This window comes from Motacilla alba, chromosome Z, assembly GCF_015832195.1.
Source record: "Motacilla alba alba isolate MOTALB_02 chromosome Z, Motacilla_alba_V1.0_pri, whole genome shotgun sequence".
Classification (NCBI taxonomy): Eukaryota; Metazoa; Chordata; class Aves; order Passeriformes; family Motacillidae; genus Motacilla; species Motacilla alba.
In genome coordinates this window covers 25,035,156-25,058,846 of record NC_052046.1, presented here as the reverse complement: position 1 = coordinate 25,058,846, position 23,691 = coordinate 25,035,156, and the positions used below count along the sequence as shown (strand labels likewise).

General features: G+C 37.3%; 1 protein-coding gene across 29 annotated transcripts in view; it reads left to right on the top strand.

Moving 5' to 3' along the window:
- The window catches only part of MEF2C (myocyte enhancer factor 2C), a 280,803-nt gene that overhangs the window by 233,411 nt on the left and 23,701 nt on the right, over positions 1–23,691 (top strand). For 19 of the 29 annotated variants that reach the window (XM_038125304.1, XM_038125280.1, XM_038125279.1 and 16 more), the window contains 3 exons: positions 10,807–10,950; positions 17,489–17,675; positions 18,725–18,772. In XM_038125304.1, the coding sequence (XP_037981232.1) occupies positions 10,807–10,950; positions 17,489–17,675; positions 18,725–18,772 (379 nt within the window). Of the gene's footprint in view, positions 1–5,918; positions 6,071–10,806; positions 10,951–11,010; positions 11,149–17,488; positions 17,676–18,724; positions 18,773–23,691 lie in introns of those variants that run through there. The other 10 variants (XM_038125292.1, XM_038125296.1, XM_038125302.1 and 7 more) reach the window with 7 other exon arrangements.

Below are 23,691 nucleotides of genomic sequence, written 5' to 3'. Positions count from 1 at the left end.
CATCCGGTTCCCCCGCTCGGCAGGGAGGGGGTGTGCCGTCCCGGGGAGTGGGCGGGGAGCAGGGGCAGGGAGAGCACCCGGGCACGGCCCACAAAAGGGGCGTGTCCCTCTGATGGGCAGGAGCTCAGCGACGAAGCACTCAGGGAATGCTGGGAACCCGAGGAGAACGGCAGGCCACGTCCACTAAGGGACGAGCTGCCCTCATGATCATGGCTCCCGCCATGTGCTCCACGTGGTTCTTTGTTCTCAGGGGAGCTGGAATCGGCTTGGCTTTTAAGGATTTTACTGCCTAAATTCCCTGATTTTGTGTGTCGAAGGCAATTTTTAAAAGGGAATCGCGAGTGTTTCTCCGCGGTTGGGTATGTTGGAGAGGTAGTTTTCAGAGAAACCTGGCCAGGGTTTCCCTGATAGTTACTCTCCAGGAGTGGGGGAGGGGGGGGGGTGCTTGGCCGGGCAACCTCCCTTCTCCTGCCCTTGGATCTCTGGTTCCCAGGTCGGGAAGGGGAAAGTTTCTCCTTTTCTTCGGAAGTTCTGTGTCTCCGCCCCTCCTGCTGCCTGCTCTGCTGCTGCTGGATGCTGTGTGTGCTCTCTGCTCTGTCCCTTCTGCTCTCCCACCCCTGGGTGTCTCTCGCCTCTTTCTCAGGTAGATCAGTGACAAGTTGTAACACCATCCTGAATATTGGATGCAGCTTTAAGCTGGACTTCTTATTCTTTTGCATATTATATAATTTCAATCCCACTCTGTCCCAGAATACTGGAGTGAGTCTTTGAGACTTGTCTACGTCTGGAAACTCCTGGAAAACCCATCTAATTAGCTTTTTAAGCTGCTTCTTCTCAAACTTCACATCTTGAATTTCTAGCTTATAGTTCAAATAAAAATAAATTTCCTGCTCAAGTAATGACAACTTTGATCCCATATTTCACTCACCAAGGTGTTTCTCAGTTGTCCCCTTGGTATATCCCGGAGCCGATTTCGTAACACTGTGTCAGCTTGGCGGACCGGCAGTCCTCTCAGGCGTTGCCGACGAACTCGGTCCCGTGTCCGGTTCCAGCCTCTTTTCACCGGTGTGAGGCTTTGGTGAGAGTCTCCCTCAGAACTCAAACCCCTTTCCTGGGTGTTCTTTTTGCGGCAAAAACCCAGATGCAGGCCTGCTTCTCCAAAAACGCAAATACCAAGGAAAATTGCCTAATTTTGACTGAGGGCAGTCAAAATATTCCCCAGACTGTTCTTCTCAATATGAGAAGAAGCCTGTCTGGACGCCACGTGTACCGCTTTCGCCCGGGGGTTTCAAGCTGATCTGATAAGCTTTCAACATTCCAACACTACACCCCAGAATAGCTCAGCATTCGTTGGAAGGCATAAAAGGAGCAGGAGGCTGATGTGACAGCATCAGGAACAGAAAAGGTTTAATAAAGGCAAAATAACAAACTCAAACTGATCCAGGTGCCACTTACTTGTGCTCCTGGTAAAAGAGACCTCACAACAGCGATTTGGTTTCTTTGTTCTGTCCTTTTCTACTAAATGGCCCAGGCGGGACCTTTTGGCTTATGGCAAATTAGCTGTCCCCAAACTTGAGGTGAAGCCCCAAGGTCCTATCAGTGACTTTTCTACCTGATCACTGGGAGAAAGTTCTGGGCTCTTTCCTTTTTGGGGGACAGAGGAAAGTTCTGTCACTCTGTCCATAGGGGGCACATTCCTACACTGATATTTTGTTGTTGTCAAGGGGAAAAAGTAAGTCAGAAATGCAACTATGCTGGCTTTAGGTTATCTTTACACCCCTCGGCTTCCAGGTCTGGCTATGGAATGGTGGTACTCCTGCCAGTGAACTAGCAGAAGTAGCCAAAATATAGAAGCTTTGTCTTCATGAACTTAGTTGTTGTGCAGTCTGTCTCAAAAAATATTGGGAGTCTATTTTCTGTAGAAAGATAGGGGATGCAAAATGGAATATTTGCTGCTAGGCTGTGGTGCTAGCCTTCATCCTGCAGAAAGCACACATTCATAACAGGACAGCAAGTAGAAAGAATGGTGGGAAATACAAGAAAATAACCTCATTATTTTTACCTTTATCTAAATCTTCCTTGTTTCCATAACTCAAAAGTAGTACCTGGGCCTTTGAGCCCTCAGTAAGGAGTTAGAATCATTGGGATACACAAAAGGCACAACTATTCCATCACTAAACCAAAAGTATCCTGAGGATATCTCTGATCTAAGTTAGATAATCTGTTAATTTTATGCATAACACACTGGCAGCCATTCTCTGGACCTTTGTAGGGTGTTTTAATACAACAGAACAGAATTTGAGTTTCTTTTCAAATACAGGTTAAAAAAATATCTGCACAGAAGTTTTGTTTGAATACAGTCTTTGCATGTAAAGAGTGCATTTTTTCAGTTGTTTTTATTAACATTTTTGAGGAATTCTGTTCATTCAAAGACAGTATTTTTTCTTTTTAAACCTCTACTTGCAGAGAGGATTTTATCTGAAGCTGTAATCACAACTGTGTCAGTGCTACATTTATGTCACTAATCTTAACACCGCCAATTAACCTCACATGTGAATTCATTATTTAAAAAATGCCAGTTTTGTCTGAAGAAATGTATCTTTTTTAACTCCACTAATGCAGCACACCAAAAATATTAAGATAATATTATACTGCATCATAGCAAATGGAAACTGGTCATGCAAGTGTGTACACTTGTAAAAAATACGTCTAGATTGAATAAAAAGGTGATGAGATGTGATTTAGTAGAGGGTGTGTATGCATATATGTGTGTGTATATATATATATAAATGTATAGATAAAGATATACATATATGAATTTATGTGTATATATCTGCAAGGTGCAAACACTGCGCTCCTGTAGCTGTGACCACATGAGAACTGAGATTTGTAACAGTAGCAACAGTAGGAAGAAAAGACAGAAAAACCAAGCAGCCAAGAGCAGTGTCCCCAGTCAGCACCACAGCCCTGGGAGCAGCCATCTATGGCCATGGGGCAGCAGGTGCCAGCACTGACAGGTGCAGATGGCAGGGATGTGTGACATTGCAGGGGACCCGTTCCCTGCTGGCTGCAGCCACATAATGCCAGCCAGCACCACTGGTCACTTGATCCTCCTCCTCTCCCCTCATAGATTCCTGGGTGGCTGGGATCAGCAAGTGCTGCTGCCATCTCCTCTTTCAGAGTCCGGGAAATGTGATCCCCTGCATTGAGGGTTGGTGTAAGAATCTTGTGTCAGCTGCCCAGGGGGATATGTGGGTTTTCAGACCTTTTGCAACATGATGGATTGGAATAAGCCCAAAGGATGAGAAAATATCCTTAATTAGAACATCAGGAACTATTCAGATCTAAATTCTTCTTTCATAAACAGTTTACGAGTGATGGACAGAAGTGTTTTGCATGTCCCAAGAAATAATTGTGAATACAGGGAGGTGTAAGTTTACACAGAATCACAGAATAAACAGAGATGGAAGGGATCCACAAGTCCAGCTGCTGGCCCTGCACATCACAGACCCAAGAGTCACACCATGTGCCCAAGAATATTGTTCAAACACTTCTTGAACTCTGACAGGCTTGGCACTGTGACTACTTGCCTGAGGAGTCTCTTCCCATGCCCAGCCACCCTCTGTGTGAAGAATCTTTTCCCAATATCTAAACTAATGACCCCCCTTCAGGCCAGTTACTTGAGTCCTGCCACTGGGCACCACAGGATCAGTGACTGTCTCTCCTCTTCCCCTCATGAGGAAGTTGTAGACTGTAATGAGGTCTCACCTCAGTCTCCTCTTCACCAGCTGAACAGACCAAGTTCTTCAGCATGCATTAGCAGAAATTTTAATATAAAGTTTTAATGCTGGACTCCTCATGTGATTTGCTTTTGTTTCTTTCAGAGAAAATCACAAAAATATATATGGTTTAGTTTAGCTGCTGTGAGATCTCTGAATCCGATGCATGCTCTTTTTACTTAAAAAGCCGAAGTTGCCCCGTGTAATTTAAGTCAATACTTAGCATAAAAGCACTGGCAAGTTGGGAAGACTGAGCATTAGAGAAAGAGATTTTGCATTCTGTCTTTTAGAGACCACTCAGACCTCTGGAATCTTCCCATCTCCAGCTTCATCATCTCTTCAGAAGGGAGATGTAGGCACAGCAGTGCAGCAAGGTGCACTCTCTGATATAGATGAGAGGCATGCAAAGAGGCAGCAGGAGATGTAGTGGTGCTGACCAGTCTGCTCCAGGCTGCAAGATCAGCACAGACAAGTCCTGGGGGCTCTGAGGCTGCACCAGGTGCACTGCCTTACAAAGAGCCCCCACACCCAAGTTAGGTAGCAGAGCTATAGGTAACAAAGAAGCAAAAATCCCACTATCCTAGTGCCTTTTTAAAAACACAGATTTTGTTTGTACTGACACTGCAAAATATTATAGAGAAGTCTTAGCACACAAGTGTGTGAGTGAAAGAGGATAGACTGAACTCTGAAATCAGGTAGAGATCTCATGCCCTGTTGAGCTTGCAGTACATGTGTACTGTGTCCTGTTAAATCCACTGTTCAATCACTTGTAAGCAGAGAGAAGCAGGTGCTACTGGCAAAGGGTGTCTGTGTTGTTTGGTTTCTCAAGATGTGTGATTAGAGAAGGTATTTGAAGGTGGTGAGAATAATCACTTGGCATGTGTAAATGAAAGGCAAATCCAAGCAGAGGATTTGGTGCAATGTGAAAAGCACATTTATGTGTATTTTTTTTAAGAAGACAGACATATGGGACCAAATTTTTTTATTTGAAACTTCAGTAAAGTAGTATTGAAAATATTAGCACGGTTATAAAAGTTCAGCTTTATATGACATCTGTAGCTTGTTTCAAAAGGAGTACAAACCACAAAAGCATTTTATGATTTTTGAGAAAGAGGTAAGAAATGTTCAATTTTTCTGTATTACTGCTATACATTTTTGTGTGCATGGAGTTTGTTAGATAATGTAGTTATAATAATGTTTTATGTGATTCTCCTAAATATATGATTAAAGTACATTAGTACCAGCATACTGGCTTATGTCCATTATTAAAAGTAAAAATTTAAGAACTTTGTGTTAATGAAACATAAAATTTGAGACATTAGTTACATGTAAGTCAGGAAATTCAGATGAGTAGTTCCCATAGCAACCAATCTCTTCCTCTGAGTTTTTCATTTCAGTAAAATCTTTCATTACTTGATTGCACCATACATGAGGAGAGGAGAGGAGAGGAGAGGAGAGGAGAGGAGAGGAGAGGAGAGGAGAGGAGAGGAGAGGAGAGGAGAGGAGAGGAGAGGAGAGGAGAGGAGAGGAGAGGAGAGGAGAGGAGAGGAGAGGAGAGGAGAGGAGAGGAGAGGAGAGGAGGTCTTCTTCATGCACAGAGAACAAACTGATGCTTAAATTAATCAGGCCCATATCTAAATATTTTCTGCTCTTTTGGGGGACCTCCATAAATTTGGCTGGGTTCTTTAGAATCATAGAATGACTATAAATTATAAAGCAGTTGAACACTGTAGCCTATAATTCCTTTAAAATTGGCTATGTTTGCCTTATAATGTAAATATGTAGCTCCATCAAAAAGAAAAGAGAAAAAATATTTGTAATTAGTGGCTAAAAGATTTATTCCATCCAGATACAGGAAAGAAAGTGCTAGTGAAAATGGACCCACCTGAAGGTTTTTTTCTGACAGCAAAATACAATTTACTAAATTGCAACTCTGTTGATTTGCACTAGTGGGTCTGTCAGTTAAAGATTATTGTGGTGGTTTCTTGACAACATAAAAGATATGGGAATTTTTAGAAATACACATTTAATGCTGAGTTTTTCCATACTGTAAAATTTGATTACAGAAGAAGACCCAATGAGATCAGACTTTTCATCACAGAAATGAAGATAGTGATTAACCTAACCTTGTTAGGTCTTTGTTGCAGAGGATCTCAAAAAGGAGCATATTGAGCTGGTCTGAATCTTTTGGGAACGTCATCAACTGACCTAGTCTTTAATTTGGCACCTATACTGTGAGCACTTCCAAGCACTGGAGCGCTATGAGAAGCAGTTCCATGTCATTGCAACAGGTCAGGACTGGGTAATAAGTTATATAGATTCTACGTATTTATAGAAGTTTGATTATTATTTATTAAGAAACTTATGGGGTTTTGAAATAGTTATAATATAGTTGGACTTAACAGGTCCTCCAATTTAAATACTATTACTATTAGTTAATTAAGAAACTATTCTTTGGTAAACAAATTTCTATAATATATTTTACATGTTTACAATACTAGGTGTAGTAAGTTAAGATAAGGATTGTTTCTCATTCTTTTCTCTGATTTTCTCACAGACTTTTCCCAGAATGATGCCTGGGAGTGTTGTGTTTCTCTCTGTGGTCAGAGAGCTGCTGCTACAGTTCCATAGCAGATAAACCAATTTAAAAAACAAAAGATGAACAAACTAAATTACATGATGGAAAAAAATAAAATAATTTCTAACCTTCTCCACTCATTCTGTTAAAAAACGCTAAAAAAGACCAAAAAATAATCTGGAGGATAAAACTGCAGAAACAGAGAAGGTTAGGAAAATGAACGGCTTTTCCTCCTCAAAAGTCTTCAAATGATTTTCATTGCCTTGATAAAATCAGACCTGGGTATTACTGCCATATTTTCTTTTGAGCTTCCATAATGATGATAAGTTTTTCATGAAATGAAAGCAAATAGTTGTTTATACTTCATTTCACAGCAGTCAGCATGTCACTATATTAGCACTTCTCCTCTGAGATTTACAGAGTAGGGTTACAGAGTAGGGATTTAGGCTAATTGTTGGCACAGCACATTTCAGCCAAAGGTTGTTTTCCTTTAACCATTTTGTTTTTCTTATGCCTTGGCTAATTTCAGGTTATTGGAGTCCAATATAGTTATTTGTTTAATTGCTTGGAAGAAGTGGAGCTTCTGTAGTTGAAAAATAGCTTATTTTCTTTGAAAGTAACTGACATCTGGCTTAGGGTTCTCTAGAGTACAATGCACTATACATTTGTGTGATTTTATCCTTTTTAAAAATTCCCATGAAATCTTTGGAAGCTAGCTAATCTCCAGGAGGATGCGATAGGTCTGTTCTAGGGTTTGTAAGAATCTATGACAACTCAACATCATAAGAAAAATCATTTCAAAATTACTGTAAGACTGGGTCAAAGACTCCAGAACCAGCTTCTTCTTTCAAGAGGTGACACTAAATAGAGGAAAGGAGGAAATCTTGGCACAAAGTCCAGAGAGCTTGTGAAAAAGGGTTAATCAATTTGACACTGGTCAGTGTCACTTTTAACCGTACTAACTTGTGTTGTGTTGAAGCACACCAATAATGGAAAAAAAATGAAGGAAAACAAATGAGAGGTGTAATTTGATAGTTAATGACATGGAGGAAAGTAAAATAATAAAGTAATAAGGTAGGGAAAACTGTAGCCTACTTGTTGAGGAGCTAGACTTAATCCTAATATGTTCAGGGTCATTATTTCTGTCCTTGATACAACACATTACCTTAGTGCAGAGTTTAAGCACATCACTTCCAGCCTGCTCTCCTCTCCAGAAGAAGACTTTGATGTGAGCCTGTGTGTTCCTGTCCCTGTGTGATTCACCAATCTGTTCTTCTCTCTTTTCCCTTACAACTTCATTTTTCATTCATTGCCAAGCAAATCTAGTACAAAGGGAGGGGTCTCCAAGACAGTGAAATTCCAACAAGTTTCAGGAAAATTCTATGTTCTTATGCAAGAAAAGAGAGACAGAAATTACTCCCAGAAATACTCCCAGCTGAAGGCCGCATTTCAGGCTGAGTTGTGACAAACAGAAGCAGCAAAGTGTCAGCGGAAGGATGGGTACTGAGAAGAGAAATCCCCAGAGACCCTTCCACAGGAGATCTTCTCTGCATATTGCACTTTATCCCAAAATGAAATTCACAGGGAATTAGTTCCAGCACTCACAAAGCTAGGAGTGTGCCTCTTAGTGGAAATAATATGTGGAAATTCCTGTTGTCTAGCATTAACCCACCTCACTGAGATACAGTCTTGGTTTTGTTTGGGATCTCTGTAGTGTTTTCTAGTTGGGAGTTAAAGGTTTGTGTCTGTGTTTGATTTGATTTGATTTGAATTTTTTTCAGGTGTGATAGGCAGGGAGCAAGCGGTCTGCATTACTGAGCTTGATTTGCACCATCAGCCAAGGTACCAGCCAAAAACACAAGACTGATTTTTTTTGCGAGGGGAAAGTTTGCCTCTTCTCTTTAGGGCTAAAGTTAATTTTGGGCAGAATATTGACACAATTCATTACATTTCATCCTTGGCATTTCTAGTGAAAATAGAGATTGCTTTTTCTCTGCCTGGTGTGGCAAACAACCTGCTTTCTAAAGGTATGAAAATAATGTAAAAATAAATATCTAGTAAAAATACTTCTACGATGGACGGGGATCCAGTCTGTTTGGAGACTGTTGCAAGACCTATGTTGGCTTGCATTGCTTTTCCTCTTCTGAGCATCTGAAAGGTGCAGTGCATCCCCGAACCTCTACAAACCACAGTAGCAACTGAGTGCTAAGTAATCATTTGCAGAACTTTAGGGCATTGTGAGTTTGCTGAGGGCAAGATGCATCTGCTTCTCAGAGACACAGTCTTGTGAATGCAGCAGACAAGAATTTGTGAATGATGGGAGGGGAAAAAATTCAAAGAGGCTACAAAGCATTCCTCAGGTTCTTCTCTTTTCCTATTTCTTTTTGTCTGTCATCTCAAAGCCTGAAGTTGAGGAAACCATTTAGTCCAGCTCACATCCACATCTGTCCTCAGGGAATCCATGGGAATTAGCAGGACTCCATCAGTGTATCATATGAGCTCTGGAAATGGTCCTAAGTATGCTGATCTTGGTTTCATGTCTGGACAGTTGATATCTAAGCTTGCAAAAGAATATTTTATATATTCAGAGGACAACTTTTTTGTGCTTTTGTGAAGAGAAGAATGTTAGTTGAGATTGCAATGAGATATTTTGCTTTTACTATATCTTGTCGTGTCTGTTAAATCTATTGAACAGCAGCTGATTGGAAAACCCTCTTGAGAATTGGGGTGTTTCAAGCTGCTAGCAGTAGATATCATGTATGATCATGTCTGTTCTGCTAACTGAACATTTAGCATTTAAAAGATAAAAGAGCAAGTAGAGTGGGTAAAAGTGTAGGGAATTACTCAGGTTGTTTTAGCATCTCGAGTTTTTATTCCAATGGATTATAATTTTGTTGATGTTAAAGAAGTAGCTCATGGATTTGACTTGAAGTCTTTATAGATATGAAGTTTGAAAAGAAAGATCTGCATTAAGCCAGCCTTTCACAAATGCCTAAATCTGTTTCAGAGGTCTGCGATGGGAGATTAGAAGGCTCAGATCTTGTAGAGCAGATCACCATCACTTTGTTTAGTCAATGAAAATGGAAGGTTCAGGGGTTTTTCCATAGTATGAGAACAAGGCATGACATTATAATATTTAAGGGTAGTAACAGTAGTAAGATGACCATCATCATAAAAAATGATTATGAAATGTGCTATTCCTGTAGGAACAAAAAGCTGATACACAACCATTCTAAGAAGACTAAAAGATATCAGAGCATCCCACACTGATAGACAGTGCACATTAGCCACTTACTAAAAGACAGAATATGTGATATTTTCATTGTAATTGAGATTGCTTAGCCAGGTTTCAACACAGAATGGACTGCAAGCTAACTTAAAAAGTTTGTAGACAACCAAGTAGACTTTGAAGAGTTTTTGAGTGACTAATACTTGAAACTGAATATGAGAAATTTGGAATATATTTGCTTTATGTACTACTGCTTTTACTTGAGGAGTCCACACTTTCTTCCCATATTCTTTTACCTTAATATAGCCTATGGCTGTTCTTTGGGGCTCTGTAAAGGTAGATCAGTTAAAGCCCTTTTGAAGCCAGACAACTGTCCTGAATTGCAAGCTACTGATTCAATTCTGGTTTTAAGATTTTTCAACTCTCCTATCTTAGTGATGATAATTATAGTTGTGTGTATTTGAGTAGCTGAACCTGAAATTCTTTTATTTTGACTTTTCACTAAGCATCTGTTTTAGCAGTGCTTTTTCCTGTGCATTAAGCTTCAGTCTTGTGCATTTGTAGCACTCTAAGTGTAGTCAATAAAAAGTTAACATTATGTCTAGAAGCTCTTAGTTGTTAATTCATGGCCATATCATCAACTCTGTCCTCCCTCTTGTCCTATCACAAGCATAGACTTAGGAACAACATTGCTAAAGTCCTTGAATTCTATTTGGGTAATCAGTATTCCTCTGAGAAGAAAGGGACTTCTAAATTTGTTGCAGGTTCAATTATTTTTCCATATGCTCCTCCTGCATCTTCCTTAAAAGACAAGAAGAACATCAGTGTATTCCACAGTAAACAGTATAGATAAATATGTTAAGTTTGGTTTATGTTAAAATAAATCGCATTCTGTGTTTAGCTTAAACTCTTAATGCTGTGGGATATGGGAATCATGAGGCAGGGGATATACTAGCATAGGCACTAACCTTTTTGCCTATGCTAGTTAGTTGCCAGATTCATTCTTTATTGATTTGTATCAGCTTCAAAAGAAAGAGGTCTTGTATGGTCCTCACTCATTACTGGAAACCACACATCAGTGTGGTGGATCATTAGTCACTTTCTTTCATTAAAGCATAACTTAACACTTTCTATGATGAGCAGTTTGTGTTTCTTTAACACTGCTGAGTCTTTCTTGCAGCCCATGTCAAGGATTGAACTTCCCAAATTATGTATTTCAGACATTAAGAAAGAAAGGACTTAATGGCTGTGACAGTCCAGACCCTGATGCAGATGATTCAGTAGGTCACAGCTCTGAGTCTGAGGACAAGTACAGAAAACTTAACGAAGATATTGATCTAATGATCAGCAGACAAAGATTATGTGTAAGTACTCTGAGCTCCTTTCATTTTTTTTACTTTCTGATATTTCTCTGAATCTGGCAGGCATTGCACAAGAAAGAAAGCAAAGCTTGTGAAAGCCCTGATCCTGACTCCTCTTATGCTCTCACCCCACGCACTGAAGAAAAGTACAAAAAAATTAATGAAGAATTTGATAATATGATCAAGAGCCATAAAACACCTGTAAGTACCAAAGGTTAGATGGCTGTCTGCTGATAACTGCTGCAGTAACAAACCATAACCCTTTCAGTTCTGGCTTCTTAAGGAGATAAATTCAGCTAGAAAGAGGCTTTAATAGCCAAATATATAACTAAACACTGTGGTGAGAAAATTTCACACAGCATATTTTTCTTTCAACTCTCTAATTCTGACACACAGACAAAGTCTATTATGTGTGAAACCTACAGAAGGAAGTGAAATATGAATATGAACTGTATTCACTTAATTTACAGAAGTGTTTTATGACACCATTTGCCCAAATTATACTTAAAAAATAACAGTGGAAATATTTCTTTGTGGACAGGCTAACAAATTGACAGAATACTTTCTGTGGCAATATAGAAAAAGTGATGTAAAACTGAAATTGCTTTATGTATAGTAATTAGTGTGTTTAGTATGTGTAACTTCAATTCTCCATTGTCTCTACTAAATTCGGTTGCAGCACTGAAGGGTTACAGCTTCTTGCTCGCTACAGAGAATCAGACTGCATGAGAGCCTAATGGCAGGTCTCAGACATGTTTGTGTGTTGGGATGATTTATCAGCTTTATCAGAGAATTTGCTTTGACCTCCTCAGCATTACTTTAATGCTTTAACATGAGCTAAATTTTGTTTTAACCAAGTTAAAATTTCTAACAATCAGTCATATGCTTGCCAGATATCTAAGAGAAATAACCCTGCATGTCCTATTTGTTTTGCACAAGACATACAAAGGATTAATTATTTGTCATTATGTTTAATATTACATTTTTAAAGATGACAAGTATGGAGCTTTGGAGGTTATATTCGATTGGTTTTCCAAGTGTCAGTGGAAAACAAAGTAGGAAACCTTTTGCTCAAAGTAGGAAATATTTGCTCAGATGCAAAGAAGCATTTGAGTTTGCACAGGTAACTTCTTATTTCTAAAATCAAGAATAAGAGATAATTTGTATGTGTTGATTCATCATTCCCATACAAAGGTTGCATGGTTATCTACCAAAAATGAGTTCTGGATACCCAGAATGCACAGTGCCTTCTGTACTGTTAGTCAATTGCACCTACAAAATCTGACAACTAAGATGAGGATACTTCTTAAGGAGGCTCAGATTCTGTCTCAAGCACTCTAAGTGTTCTTTCTATTAAGTCTCAGCAGAAGGATTTTTCACTCAAGGTAATTAAAATTTGAATAAGATCTTACATCAGGCCAAAAATATTTTGCAAAAATATAAGGACACTAAATAATACTTTCCCAGAGACTAGAAAAGCACCAAATTTGATAAAGCAATATTTAAAATGTCTGGTTAAGGGTATGCAATATCTATGTAGAATATCAGGGAGGAATACAGATCTGTCCAATTTTTTTACCTCCCTTTTTATTTGCTTCTTTTGGAAAGCCGTTTTTCTCAGAACAAAAAAGCTCTAAAGCTGTCACTATTAATTTGGTTTCTCAGGATGCAACTCGGCTTGACAAATGGTGACTGATATTTAGGGAGACTGTTATAAGCCAGACTACTTAACCATTTTTCACATCAAAATCTCACCAATTGTCATTCTTTCATGCCGTTTCTCTTCCAAGGATGACTTTTGACTTTTTCAAATCAAACTGACAGAATTCTCATCAAGCTAGTTTTCTGCCTTAAAAATATATTTGGAGTCATCCTTCAGAATATCTGTTAATCTCATACTACCTGTTTCTTTTCTTTCCTAACAAAGCAGGTCATGTTATAACCATCTGAAATCTTAAGACATTAAAAAAAAACCCTTGGAAAAAAAAAATCATTCCTGTAGTAGTGAGTTCTATCTCTTTCTTTACCTCCATAAGCATTTGGAAATTGTCTTTTCTGTAAACTGAGGAAATATATAAGATTTGGAAACCAGACAGTTAATCTGAGCATGGTATATCAGTTTTGTTTTCCCCAAATTAATGGAATTTCCATCTAGTTGCTTTCATTAAATATAACTTTTTGACGTTAAATATAGTACTACTTCAGGAATTAATTGGTGATTTAGGGTATAACTTCATATCTTTCAGGAGGTTATGAGGTGCAGTGTATTAATCTTTTTGTGCAATTACTTCAGAGACGCTTCAGAGATATAGAACAGCAAAATATTAACATTTTTTCATATAAGACAGAATAGCCATTCTCTGACTACATCACATGCTGAGCTCTGTCCTCCATCAAGCTACTTACCACAATAGGAAGAAACAATAGATATTCTCTGGTAATGCAACAGGAACTCCTTCTCTTGGCATAAGCCAAGATGTATTGGGCAAGATCAAGATCACAACTTATACCTAATGGAAATTTGTAACTGTCTGGTTTTATATATAAATATTATGTATTGTATAGAGTAATATCCTTAAGTGGAAAATCAGAATAACTAAGTCAGGGAAAATATATTCAAAGGTAGCTGAGAAAACTGGGGAGAAGAAAGCAAAATTAATAATAAAGTTACTGAGTCAAGTCTCTAAATCACTACTTACAGAATATATAAAACAATGCTTTGCCTCTGCCTGGTTTTGTAACATAAAAAAGTTGCTGCCAATTAAGACAATATTGGTTTTTGCTCCTAACAGCTAAGTCAAATAATGTTTCCCCAGATAATTTTCTGGGGATAAGTATTCATATTGTTCAAAACCATCTGATAAAAATTAGACATGTATTTGTAAATTTCATAAGAATGATAAAAAGCAGAGGAGACAGAAATAGCCCACTAGAAGGAAGTTATAAGTATCTCTGTCTCTAAATAAATGAAGTCCTGGTTGAACATGGGGGGATAATACCAATACTTAAGACAGAATGTTTGGCCCCTAAAGTTCCAAGGGGATTGAGTGTCCAACACTTTGCTTGGCATCATGTACCATAGCTTGTGGAGTGAGCATCTAACACTGTGTGCTATACACTGGCAGCACACTGTACGTCACTGTATGTCTCTGGTGAGCCATATGCCCTCTTTGGCAGAACTGTCCAAAGGAGAAAAGACAAAGGGAGGGGGAAAAGTAGGAAAAATATGGCAAACTTTTTACACATGACAGTATAGACTTTGTCTATTTTATAAATTAGCAAAAAAAAGCAAAAAACACACTAAAGCATCATGAAGAGTGCTTATCTCTGAGTTGAATTCTTTGAACAGTCCCCATCAGGCTTTTGACACCTTTTGATGCCAAATAACATTCTCCCAGACAATTTCTTCATTTTGTTTGTTAGTCCAGGCTGGGAATAATTCCCAATTGTCAGTCTACATGTAGTCATGATTTTTTTGAGGGTGAGAAAGCTTAATGGTATGGACATGAAATGCTCTGTGGCCTCAGATGGCCTCAGTTCCTCCCTAGCTCCTACTAATATAGATATTACACAAGAGCCTCAGAAACTTTAATGTCCATCAGGCTGAAATGGAATCAACATGACCCATGGCTTGCCACCAGGAATGACTAGGGAATCTGCAGGACATTGCAGTTTGTTGTGAGGAATGTGTAACACTAATAAAGTTAGACAGAGAAAACTGCACCTAGAGATGTAGTGTTTAATACTGATGTTTATCCAGTCAAACTTCTCTCTCTAACTTTTGACTGTGGTGAAGAAGAAATAAAAACTACTGTATTTCAGATATAGTATATTGTGCTGAAAAGCAGAGAGTAAGCTAACTTTGCCCTTATAAAATTGCCTATGAAGTGCTCTGTAAACAGATGTAAGTTGATCCAGATAGTGGGTAAAATTACAAAAACTAGACTATTAGTACAGAAATTAAATAATTCAACTACTTTAAAAAAATATTTTTAAATGACAAAATGAAAGCCAAGTAACAGTTTCACATGACTAGGGAGACTGCCAACCTGAAGAGCTAGCAAGATTGGAGCTTTTTTTTACAAATGTAGGAAAAGAAGAATCTTGAACAGTTTGGTTTGTACATGGAAGGAAGAGCATAGTGGTTAAAGCAAACAAGCTTTTAGAATTCTAACAAGACCTTCAGTTTTGCATTTGTACAGGTGTTTAAGTTTAGATAACAGAAATTTAGATTAGGAAAAGATATTAAGAAAATAGAGGCAATAACAATCTCTACCTAGACTCAGAGGGCAGACTTCATAGGTCTTGTGACACAGAGTGACGAAAGCCTTATGCAAAGTGGTCCCTTGATAGTGACAGTCAGTGCAACATGGACTGGTACTCAAGCAGGCAGGTCCACTGGCTCAAAGCCACCAAGTAGAGAGAACTCCATCACAGCCCTGGGTGTTGCAATAATCAGAAACTCCATGTTGGCTTATTCATGTCTCACATGAGGCCGTAATTGGGACTGAAACATGGAGAGCTCAAACTCAAACACTGACTTTGAACTCCACAAACAGTCATGTGCTTCTGATTAACATGGAATTTAGGAACATTTTGGGTCCTTCTGTGGCCAATAAAAAGAATTATTTGCTTCAAAACATACCTTCAAGCTGATCAAATGTTTCAGATTATGCTATGTGACCCTATTTCCAAGGATCTTAGACCTGAGTCATAAGGGTGCAGATTACATGTATATTCTTACATCTGTAGATTAAATGTAGAACATGTGTATTCCCAAAACACCTCACCTTCCTTTCCTACCTCTACTTAAATCAATCAGGTCTATGAAAAATACAGCCCTTGGAGTGCATTTCAGCTTCTCAGCAAAGGGAAGCAAATTCCCACGTCCCCCCAGGATGGGCAGCAATGCCAGCAGGTCCATCTACTCAACGACTGTTGCCATGGCCATCTCTCGAAAAAAGGAGAGGGTACCAGAGCTAAATTAACTTCAAAATAGTTCAAAGGCATTTGTATAAAGTATCCTTAACGTCATACCCTGAAAATATTGCTATTTGTTTCAGTAATTAGGCAAAATATTTCCTCTATATTTAGAGTAAAATTTTCTCTGTCCCTAGAGAGGACCAAGAAAAAAAAAAAAAACAACCTTAAGAGATAACTGTAATTTGATGGATAGTACTGTAATACAGGGGGCATAGCCAACAGCTCCAGCCAAAGAGATATGGGTGGCACAAGTTCAGGGTGCCTCAACTGCCTGACAAGCACTTGATATGTCCTGCTCTCCTCCTAGGTCCTTGAAGTTATACCAGTACTATCAGCTGCCAACAATAAAATTAAAACCTTTCATTTTCTCCCTCAGAATATGTTACCAGTCTACTTTAAAGAATTTTTGATGGGTTTAGGCTCTTTCTTGAAGCTTATAAGATTATAAATGTATAAGTGTATCTAAATGTTAGAAAACTTGCAAATTGAGGGGTCTGTATTCACACATTGAATACTTAAAATGCTGTCAGGTAATTGTGAAAAGGTTTTTCTGATCAAAAAGGCAAGAAAATAATTTTTAAAAGAAATAAATTAAATATGGATTTCTAATGTAGTCATAACTTTTATAGAATTCAAGCAACTGCTACCCAAGGAACCCCAACCAACAAACTCACAACCAGCCAAGGAAACCTGAACTGAGCTTCCTAAGATCATAATGAGACATGCATCTCCTCACAACCTCTGTTAGTGTGGTACATTATTTGCATTTTTGTTGTTTTTTTGTTTGTTTGTTTGTTTTTTAAAGCATTCTTGCAAAGGGAAGTGGCTCAGGAGATCTTGCTTTTAGGTAGGAAAATAGGATATTGAAAAGACATCACTAAACACCACTTCCATCCCCCCAAAAATAGCCCACAAAGACTAGTGTGTATCTAAATTTCTTGTATTTGTTAGCTGTCCCTGAGGAGACCTTTACGTTTTTTAAGCCCTTCCAAGCTAAGACAGAAACTCATAAAAAAATTATTTACTGTATTGGTGTCTTTTTTTGTGACTTGTGGTAATTCTGGTTGCTAAAGCAACACAGGCTGAAATTAGAGCCTTCCCTTTTGTGTTCTATCTCTTCCAATCTTCTTCCATGTAATGAAGTCACAATTGTCATGTAACTTTGATCTTGCAGTAATCTATGACACTAGATTAAGGTGACAAGTGAACAATTAGGACTTCAAAGAATGAAGGAAATAGAAAATGATGCTGCATAAGGCAGAGGTTTGTTTTAAAAAAATAAAAAAAAAGTAGAAAAATTAAAAAATCTTTCCAGGTCTTATGAAGTAAATGTGCAAGCAGCATTAAAGGAAGATGGAATCATTATTTGAAAAATCATATTTAAAAGACTTGGTAATTATTTTGATACTCTTCTCTTGAGTCTTAGGGGAAAGGAGTAAGCACAAATATTTTAACCACCAAGTACAAAATATTTGAACTAAATATAGAGTAACTGTACTTAAAGGCTGTTTCAGTTTTGTACTATTATTGTATTTGTTTTCCATTTTTGCTTGTACAGGCTGTTCCACCACCAAACTTTGAGATGCCAGTTTCTATTCCAGTGTCCAACCACAACAGTTTGGTATACAGTAATCCAGCCAGCTCACTGGGTAACCCCAACCTTTTACCACTGGCTCATCCTTCTTTGCAAAGGAATAGCATGTCTCCTGGTGTAACACATCGGCCTCCAAGCGCAGGTAACACAGGTAGGCTCTGTTCAATCCCATTCCTTCAAATGCTGTACTATCAGTTCCTTGCATGCCTTGGGTCACTTTAAATTGTACTCCAAGAAAAAAGAACTCTCTTTTTCACAGTCATAAGAGCTTGTCCAAAATTGCTGTGTTGAAAAATCAGGAGGAAAAACAAAAAAAGCTACAAAACACCACCAAATCCTGAATATTGAATTTGGACTAAGATTGAAGGAAATCAGTGAAATCAATAAAGGACAGACAGGCAGACAGCATGCTTTTTCATAAAAAGGCATCTTATCTACTTAATTTTTGCAAGTACTTAGCCAATGCAAAAAAATTAAAGTAAATTAATACACTCATTACTTAAATAATCAGTCTTCATGCTAAAAGAAGAATTTAATTTTATTAATTCACTCACAAGTTCCTTGATTGGGTAATGTTAGTTGAGCTCTGTACTTCAGTACTTTACATAGCAAGGGGTTGTGCTTTGTTCTGGTGATGATGAGAGCTCATCTCTGATTAGGGTAAGTGGGGATTAGGTTGTTTCAATCTGTCTGACTCCAGCAACATCAAGATCTCTAAGTATACCAGGTTTGAAGAATCATTTGAGGTCTCCAGGTGCAAAGAGAATTTTTAAAAATCCTTAGTGTGAATGTCTGTGAAAGGCTGAGGAAATTAAAAACTATGTATATGTATTTATTCTGACTTATGTTCTTCTCCAGGAATCTTCAGCCTCTTCATCCCAATCCTTTACTTTTCTGACTAGCATTCAACTAAAGATAGTTTTCAAATGAAGGAGTACTATACATAACTTTCAAACAGAATTTTTCATATGCTGTGGAAGCATGAAACTGAAATAAGGAAATTTTGGGTACTCCATATTTTGTTTGTCTTTGAAAGGCAAGTTTCTTATACAGGTAACATTAAACATCATGATTTCATAATTTTGGGTCTGATTCAACTGCATGTTGAAGTCAGAGGAAAGAAATCGGTAGAGAAAATATTTTGAATGTTTGAGTGTTGCAATTTATTGTGCTCATTTACATTTAATTTCAAACCCCTAGGCAGCCTGATGGGTGGGGACCTCACAACCGGTGCAGGCACCAGTGCAGGTAAAGAGAGGAGAATTTATATTTCTTTTTCCAAGTGAATAAAGGACTTACTTCAAAAGCTGAGTTCTAAAATAACTCCCTTTTAGAGAAGGGATAGTAAAAATCCATTAGCATTTTTTTAATTCCCTCAGCTGGGTTGTGGAGCATTCACTGATATTTGTGCTTCTCTTATTAGTAGAAAGAGGCTTGTTTTCCAGCAGCATCAAAAGTCTTGCACCTCAATAAATTCCACAGAAACAAATGTCTGGTTTCCTTCACATTAGCCTTTCCATAAAAACTTTTGGGTACATTGCTTTGCCTTGTTCAAGAAAAACTCCTGGTGGAGTCAGTGTCAGAAACTTTGATCCTTTTTGCATCCTGGGAAGGTTTGCCATTGACTTGAGTGGAATTGGGGCTTCATTTTATTAATTTAAACTTGAATAAAGATTTTAATAGTGAGCTGCTCATTGTACTTCAATGTACTGTGTGTAAACTGTATTACAAACCCCTGCTCTTAATACCATTGCTAGTCAGCAAAATCTGCTAGCATTTACTTAAATAATTAGTAATTAAGTTAAGCTTTGTCATATGCAATTGCTTAACTTCTTTGATACACAGCAGGTAAAGGATTTTCAAAATACCCAGGCAGAGAAGAAGATAAGCCATTTAGTCCTGCTCCCTTAGAACTACCAAGAACTGTACTTGCTGAGGTCTGTGTTATCAAAGCAATGTTGTCAGAATAGTCCCCTTTGATCAGTAAGGTCAGTGATTTGTTAGCAATATCAGTAATGTTGCATTATAACAAATGTAGATAACAAAAAACAATGGCAAAATTACTTTTTCAGTTTGAGAACATGTATGTTCATAGAAAACAAATGAGTGGTAAATCATGATGTTTTGCTGGGGTAACTGCTCTCAGGGAGAATTTTAAGGAAAAATATTTGGAAGATCCATTTTGTGCACTATAAATCAAGGCTGATATAAATGGCAATTCCAATATTGTCTGTTAAAAACACTTATAAAGAAATTTTGGATATAATGGTATAGGGTTTTTCTCCCTTGTCTTTTCTCAGCCTGAGTTAGGGATCTCCTCTGCGCTTTTATTTTCACACATAGATGAGATATTTGTGCAATGCATTCACAGTACAATCAGAGCTGCACAGCCATGTACCAGAAAGGCAGTTTAAACACATATTAAATTTTGTATTAATTTTAGAGTAGGGAAGGCAGACCATGGAAGCCTCACTATCAGTCTCTTTATTCTCAAAAAAAAAAAAAAATCGTGACAGAAAATTATAGTTTTGTTCATTGTCTCCTGTTAACCTCTAAAACAGAGCTAAAGAAATAGTCATTCTGCAGTGTTCGCATTTCATCTTACTTTTGAGCTTGAACAGAACTTCAGGAACAGCGGCAGAGGGACTGACATAGGAATTGATCCCCCTGTTAACGAGCTCCCTCTCTTGGCTCATTTAAAAAATATCATCACCTCGTTACTGGTCTCCCATTCCTTTAAGTAGGCGCTGAAAAGCAGTTAGTAAAGAAGGCAGCGCTTGATTTTAAAACAGGGGCGTACTAAAATAAAAATTCAGCTCCATGTGCGTTTCTGTTAATAATCCTTGTTCTTAATAAAATCTGTGTATCACTACACCACCTGAAAATTTATACTCTTTCTAAATATGGGGTTTTTTTGGAAATACATTAAAAACATACTTAAGCATAGGAAGACTGGTTTGATTATTCTTAATCAAAAATTGAGGACTTGCATTAAGCTCTCAAGGAATGCAATTTTGGAGTAAGCAATTTATTTGAAGGGCATATATGAGGAACACTGCTAGGACTACATCATAAATATTTAATTAAAGGAATAGTCTTTGTTCTTTATTGGAAAATAAAAGGTTTAAATGTCATTAAAGAAATAATTTCTAAATCTCTTTAAAGCAGAAAAATAGGAAGAATTAGATAAAGGGCTGAAGGAAGATGGAAAGGTCACTATAAGGTTGAATCCTCTGTCTTAGCTGTATCATTCCACAACGGCACTATTTTGGACAGTGATCTTTCTTTAAGATGAAGAAGAATAAACATCAAAAGTTCTAATTTTTCATCATTTTTCACAAGAAACAAAAACCTGTGTGTTTTGTTCTATCTGGCATCTGAGAAGGTGGTAGCATGATCATTTTTGGGTTTGTATTTCTGGCCAAATGAGAACCTTCTGAATTTGCATTTCTCCACAATATGAAAAAATAGCATATATTCAAAATAATATACTCCAAGTAAAAGAGTCTAAACAGTTTCATTACTGTCACTATAAAATGAAACTACTTTTTGTTACTAGCACCAGACCTCAGTTTCTGCACTACTTCAATAAATTGCATCAAAATAAATTGCATCATTATTGCAATATCAGGAATGGAAAGTTATTATTTAAGACAGTGTTTAAAGAAGTATGTTTTTTCATTGGTTTGGATTATTTCAATTAGTAACCCTGGAATCACCCACAATATACCTTGGAAGTTAACCCAATACATAAATAGAACTTAGAAAGCTGACTACTTCTTTATTATATTATACAACTAATTACTATGTATGGTATTTTTAAGGTAAACCAAGGTTGTCTCAGATTTGTAAGAATGAATTTGTTCTCAGCCAAACACTGATTGAGTAGTTTCTATCATATGATAATAGCAACTGCCAACAAAATTGGAGTGATCTTCACATTTCGTATCATTGCTAAATTATTAATACAGCAATGTCTTTGGCACAATTCTCTTAAAACAGAGGCTTTTGATTGAAAGACAAAAAAAAGAACTTTTTGGACCCTAATAGACATGCTCTAAACCCATTTTAGTTTACTGTGTAACTAATATGAAGGCTAAGTGATATGTCTACCTGTTTACATAATAGACTACATGAAGTTCTTTTAATTTTAACAGACTGTAGTCTTTAACAAAACCTCTTAAAGGCAATTTGAACACAAATAAGTGCCTGTGAAGTTTTAGTACTGTCAATTATCTGAACTCAATTTTTTCTTCAGTGGCTTATTGCTTATGTTGAAAGTTTGATAGAAAACTAAAATTTTTTAAAGAGATTTAAAGTTTTAAAATAGAACAGTATTGGGGAATGTCTTTCTTTGCATCTGTACTTCAAATGCTTGATTTTCAAAGTGAGTTCTACTTTTAGACTGAGTTCTGTTTTTGCTTTTGTATGGCTTTCAGAGAAAGATATATTGTATTTTGTAATAGAGTTTTCCTCTGAATGGAATAAGCCGATTTAATTCAACAGCATTTCTATAGACTTAAAACAACTGTAAACAATAAAATCAAAGGAAAATTTCCATCTCAAGTTTTAAATCCATGACAGGTATAATAAAATATATAGCTACTTCAACTGTTTATTTCTGTAATATGTTTGTTTCTCTATTTGATTTCTGTGCTGCCCCCATCTTGACATTAATATTAAACTAAAGGAGAAAGTTATTCAAAAGTTCTTGGGGCCCTACAAATGCTGTCAGAGGAACTAAGTACTTGCTGTCTTTCAATCTAACATTTTCAAACTACCTTTAAACCTGTTATTAAAAAGCACTAGAAACTGAATAGATCAGCATTGCATTTTGAAAAATTTATCCCAATTTTTTTAATGACCAAATCCTGTATTTACCAATGAATCAGCTGCAAGTCATTTCCTCCTGGAAATTAACCAATGGCAAACAATTACCCTCTCATCTTCTGAAGGCTGAGGTCCTGGAGTGCCAGCCAGTATCATAATTTTCTAGTGCTTTCATCCTGCTTTTCCTTTTCTGGGTGGTGTACTGGCTGAACATATTATATATTCTACTAGTATTTCAAGCCACATGGGAATATGTGTAATAGTAGCAATTTTTAAGTTATATTCCCTCAGAGTAGAGGCAATCTGGATGATATATCCTCAAAGAATGGTTTAGTAAAAAGATGTGAATCTGCCCAATTATGCTGACGAGCAGTACAAAAAAATAGGCAATGATTTCAAAGACATCTAGCTGCATTAAAGACTTTTGGAACTATAAATATAAATGAACAAGCAATTTTTTTTTAAGAAATTGAAATGTTACATAAATATTCTTCACTCTACCTTGAAATCATGTTTGCTATAGTCAAGAGAAGGTAATTCTTGGACTACAAGTGTGAAATATGTAAATAAACAAATGAGCTTGGAGAAATATTTCTCAAACCACAGTTTAGGGGCAATCTATGAGTAAGACAGATTGGTTTTGCCATGGAGAACTTTTTCTGTCCCTTATTACTTGATGAGTGCAATAACCACAGACTTCTGGCCCAAAGACTGGGCAAAATGCGGTACAGAAGTAAACAATAGTTCTGTCCAAGGAATCTCACAGTACAAAAGAAAGGACACACAGTCATTCATAACAGAGTTTGTGATGCAATAGAGCTAAATCAAAACAACAAGAATTCATAAATTAGCAGGTTGACTTAAAAACATGGAGTGGGATAAGAAATTTAAAATGAAACTGCTCTGGTTTTCATTCTACTTGTATTACACCTTTAAATGTTCCTCTTCCGAGGTTTTCTCCATATAAGAATATATACCTATATAACTAGAGATGAATACAGGGATGGATGGATGGATGGATGGATGGATAGATAGATAGATAGATAGATAGATAGATAGATAGATAGATAGATAGATAGATAGATAGATAGATAGAGGTTTTTTTCCTTCATTGTTTTAAAGGAAATACCTACAGGTAGGAGATTTTGTCAAAGCAGGCAGAACACTAAAACTTGTTTGACAAGGTCTAATACATAGTTATGAAGGAAATAGTCTATCTGCTGAATTTCATATCTATGTAGGCAGTCAACACAGGCTTTTCCAACTCTAATTCCAAGTAACAAATAACACACAAAAGTCACAACAATGAAACTTTGAGATTAAGCCTGAAAGGCTAG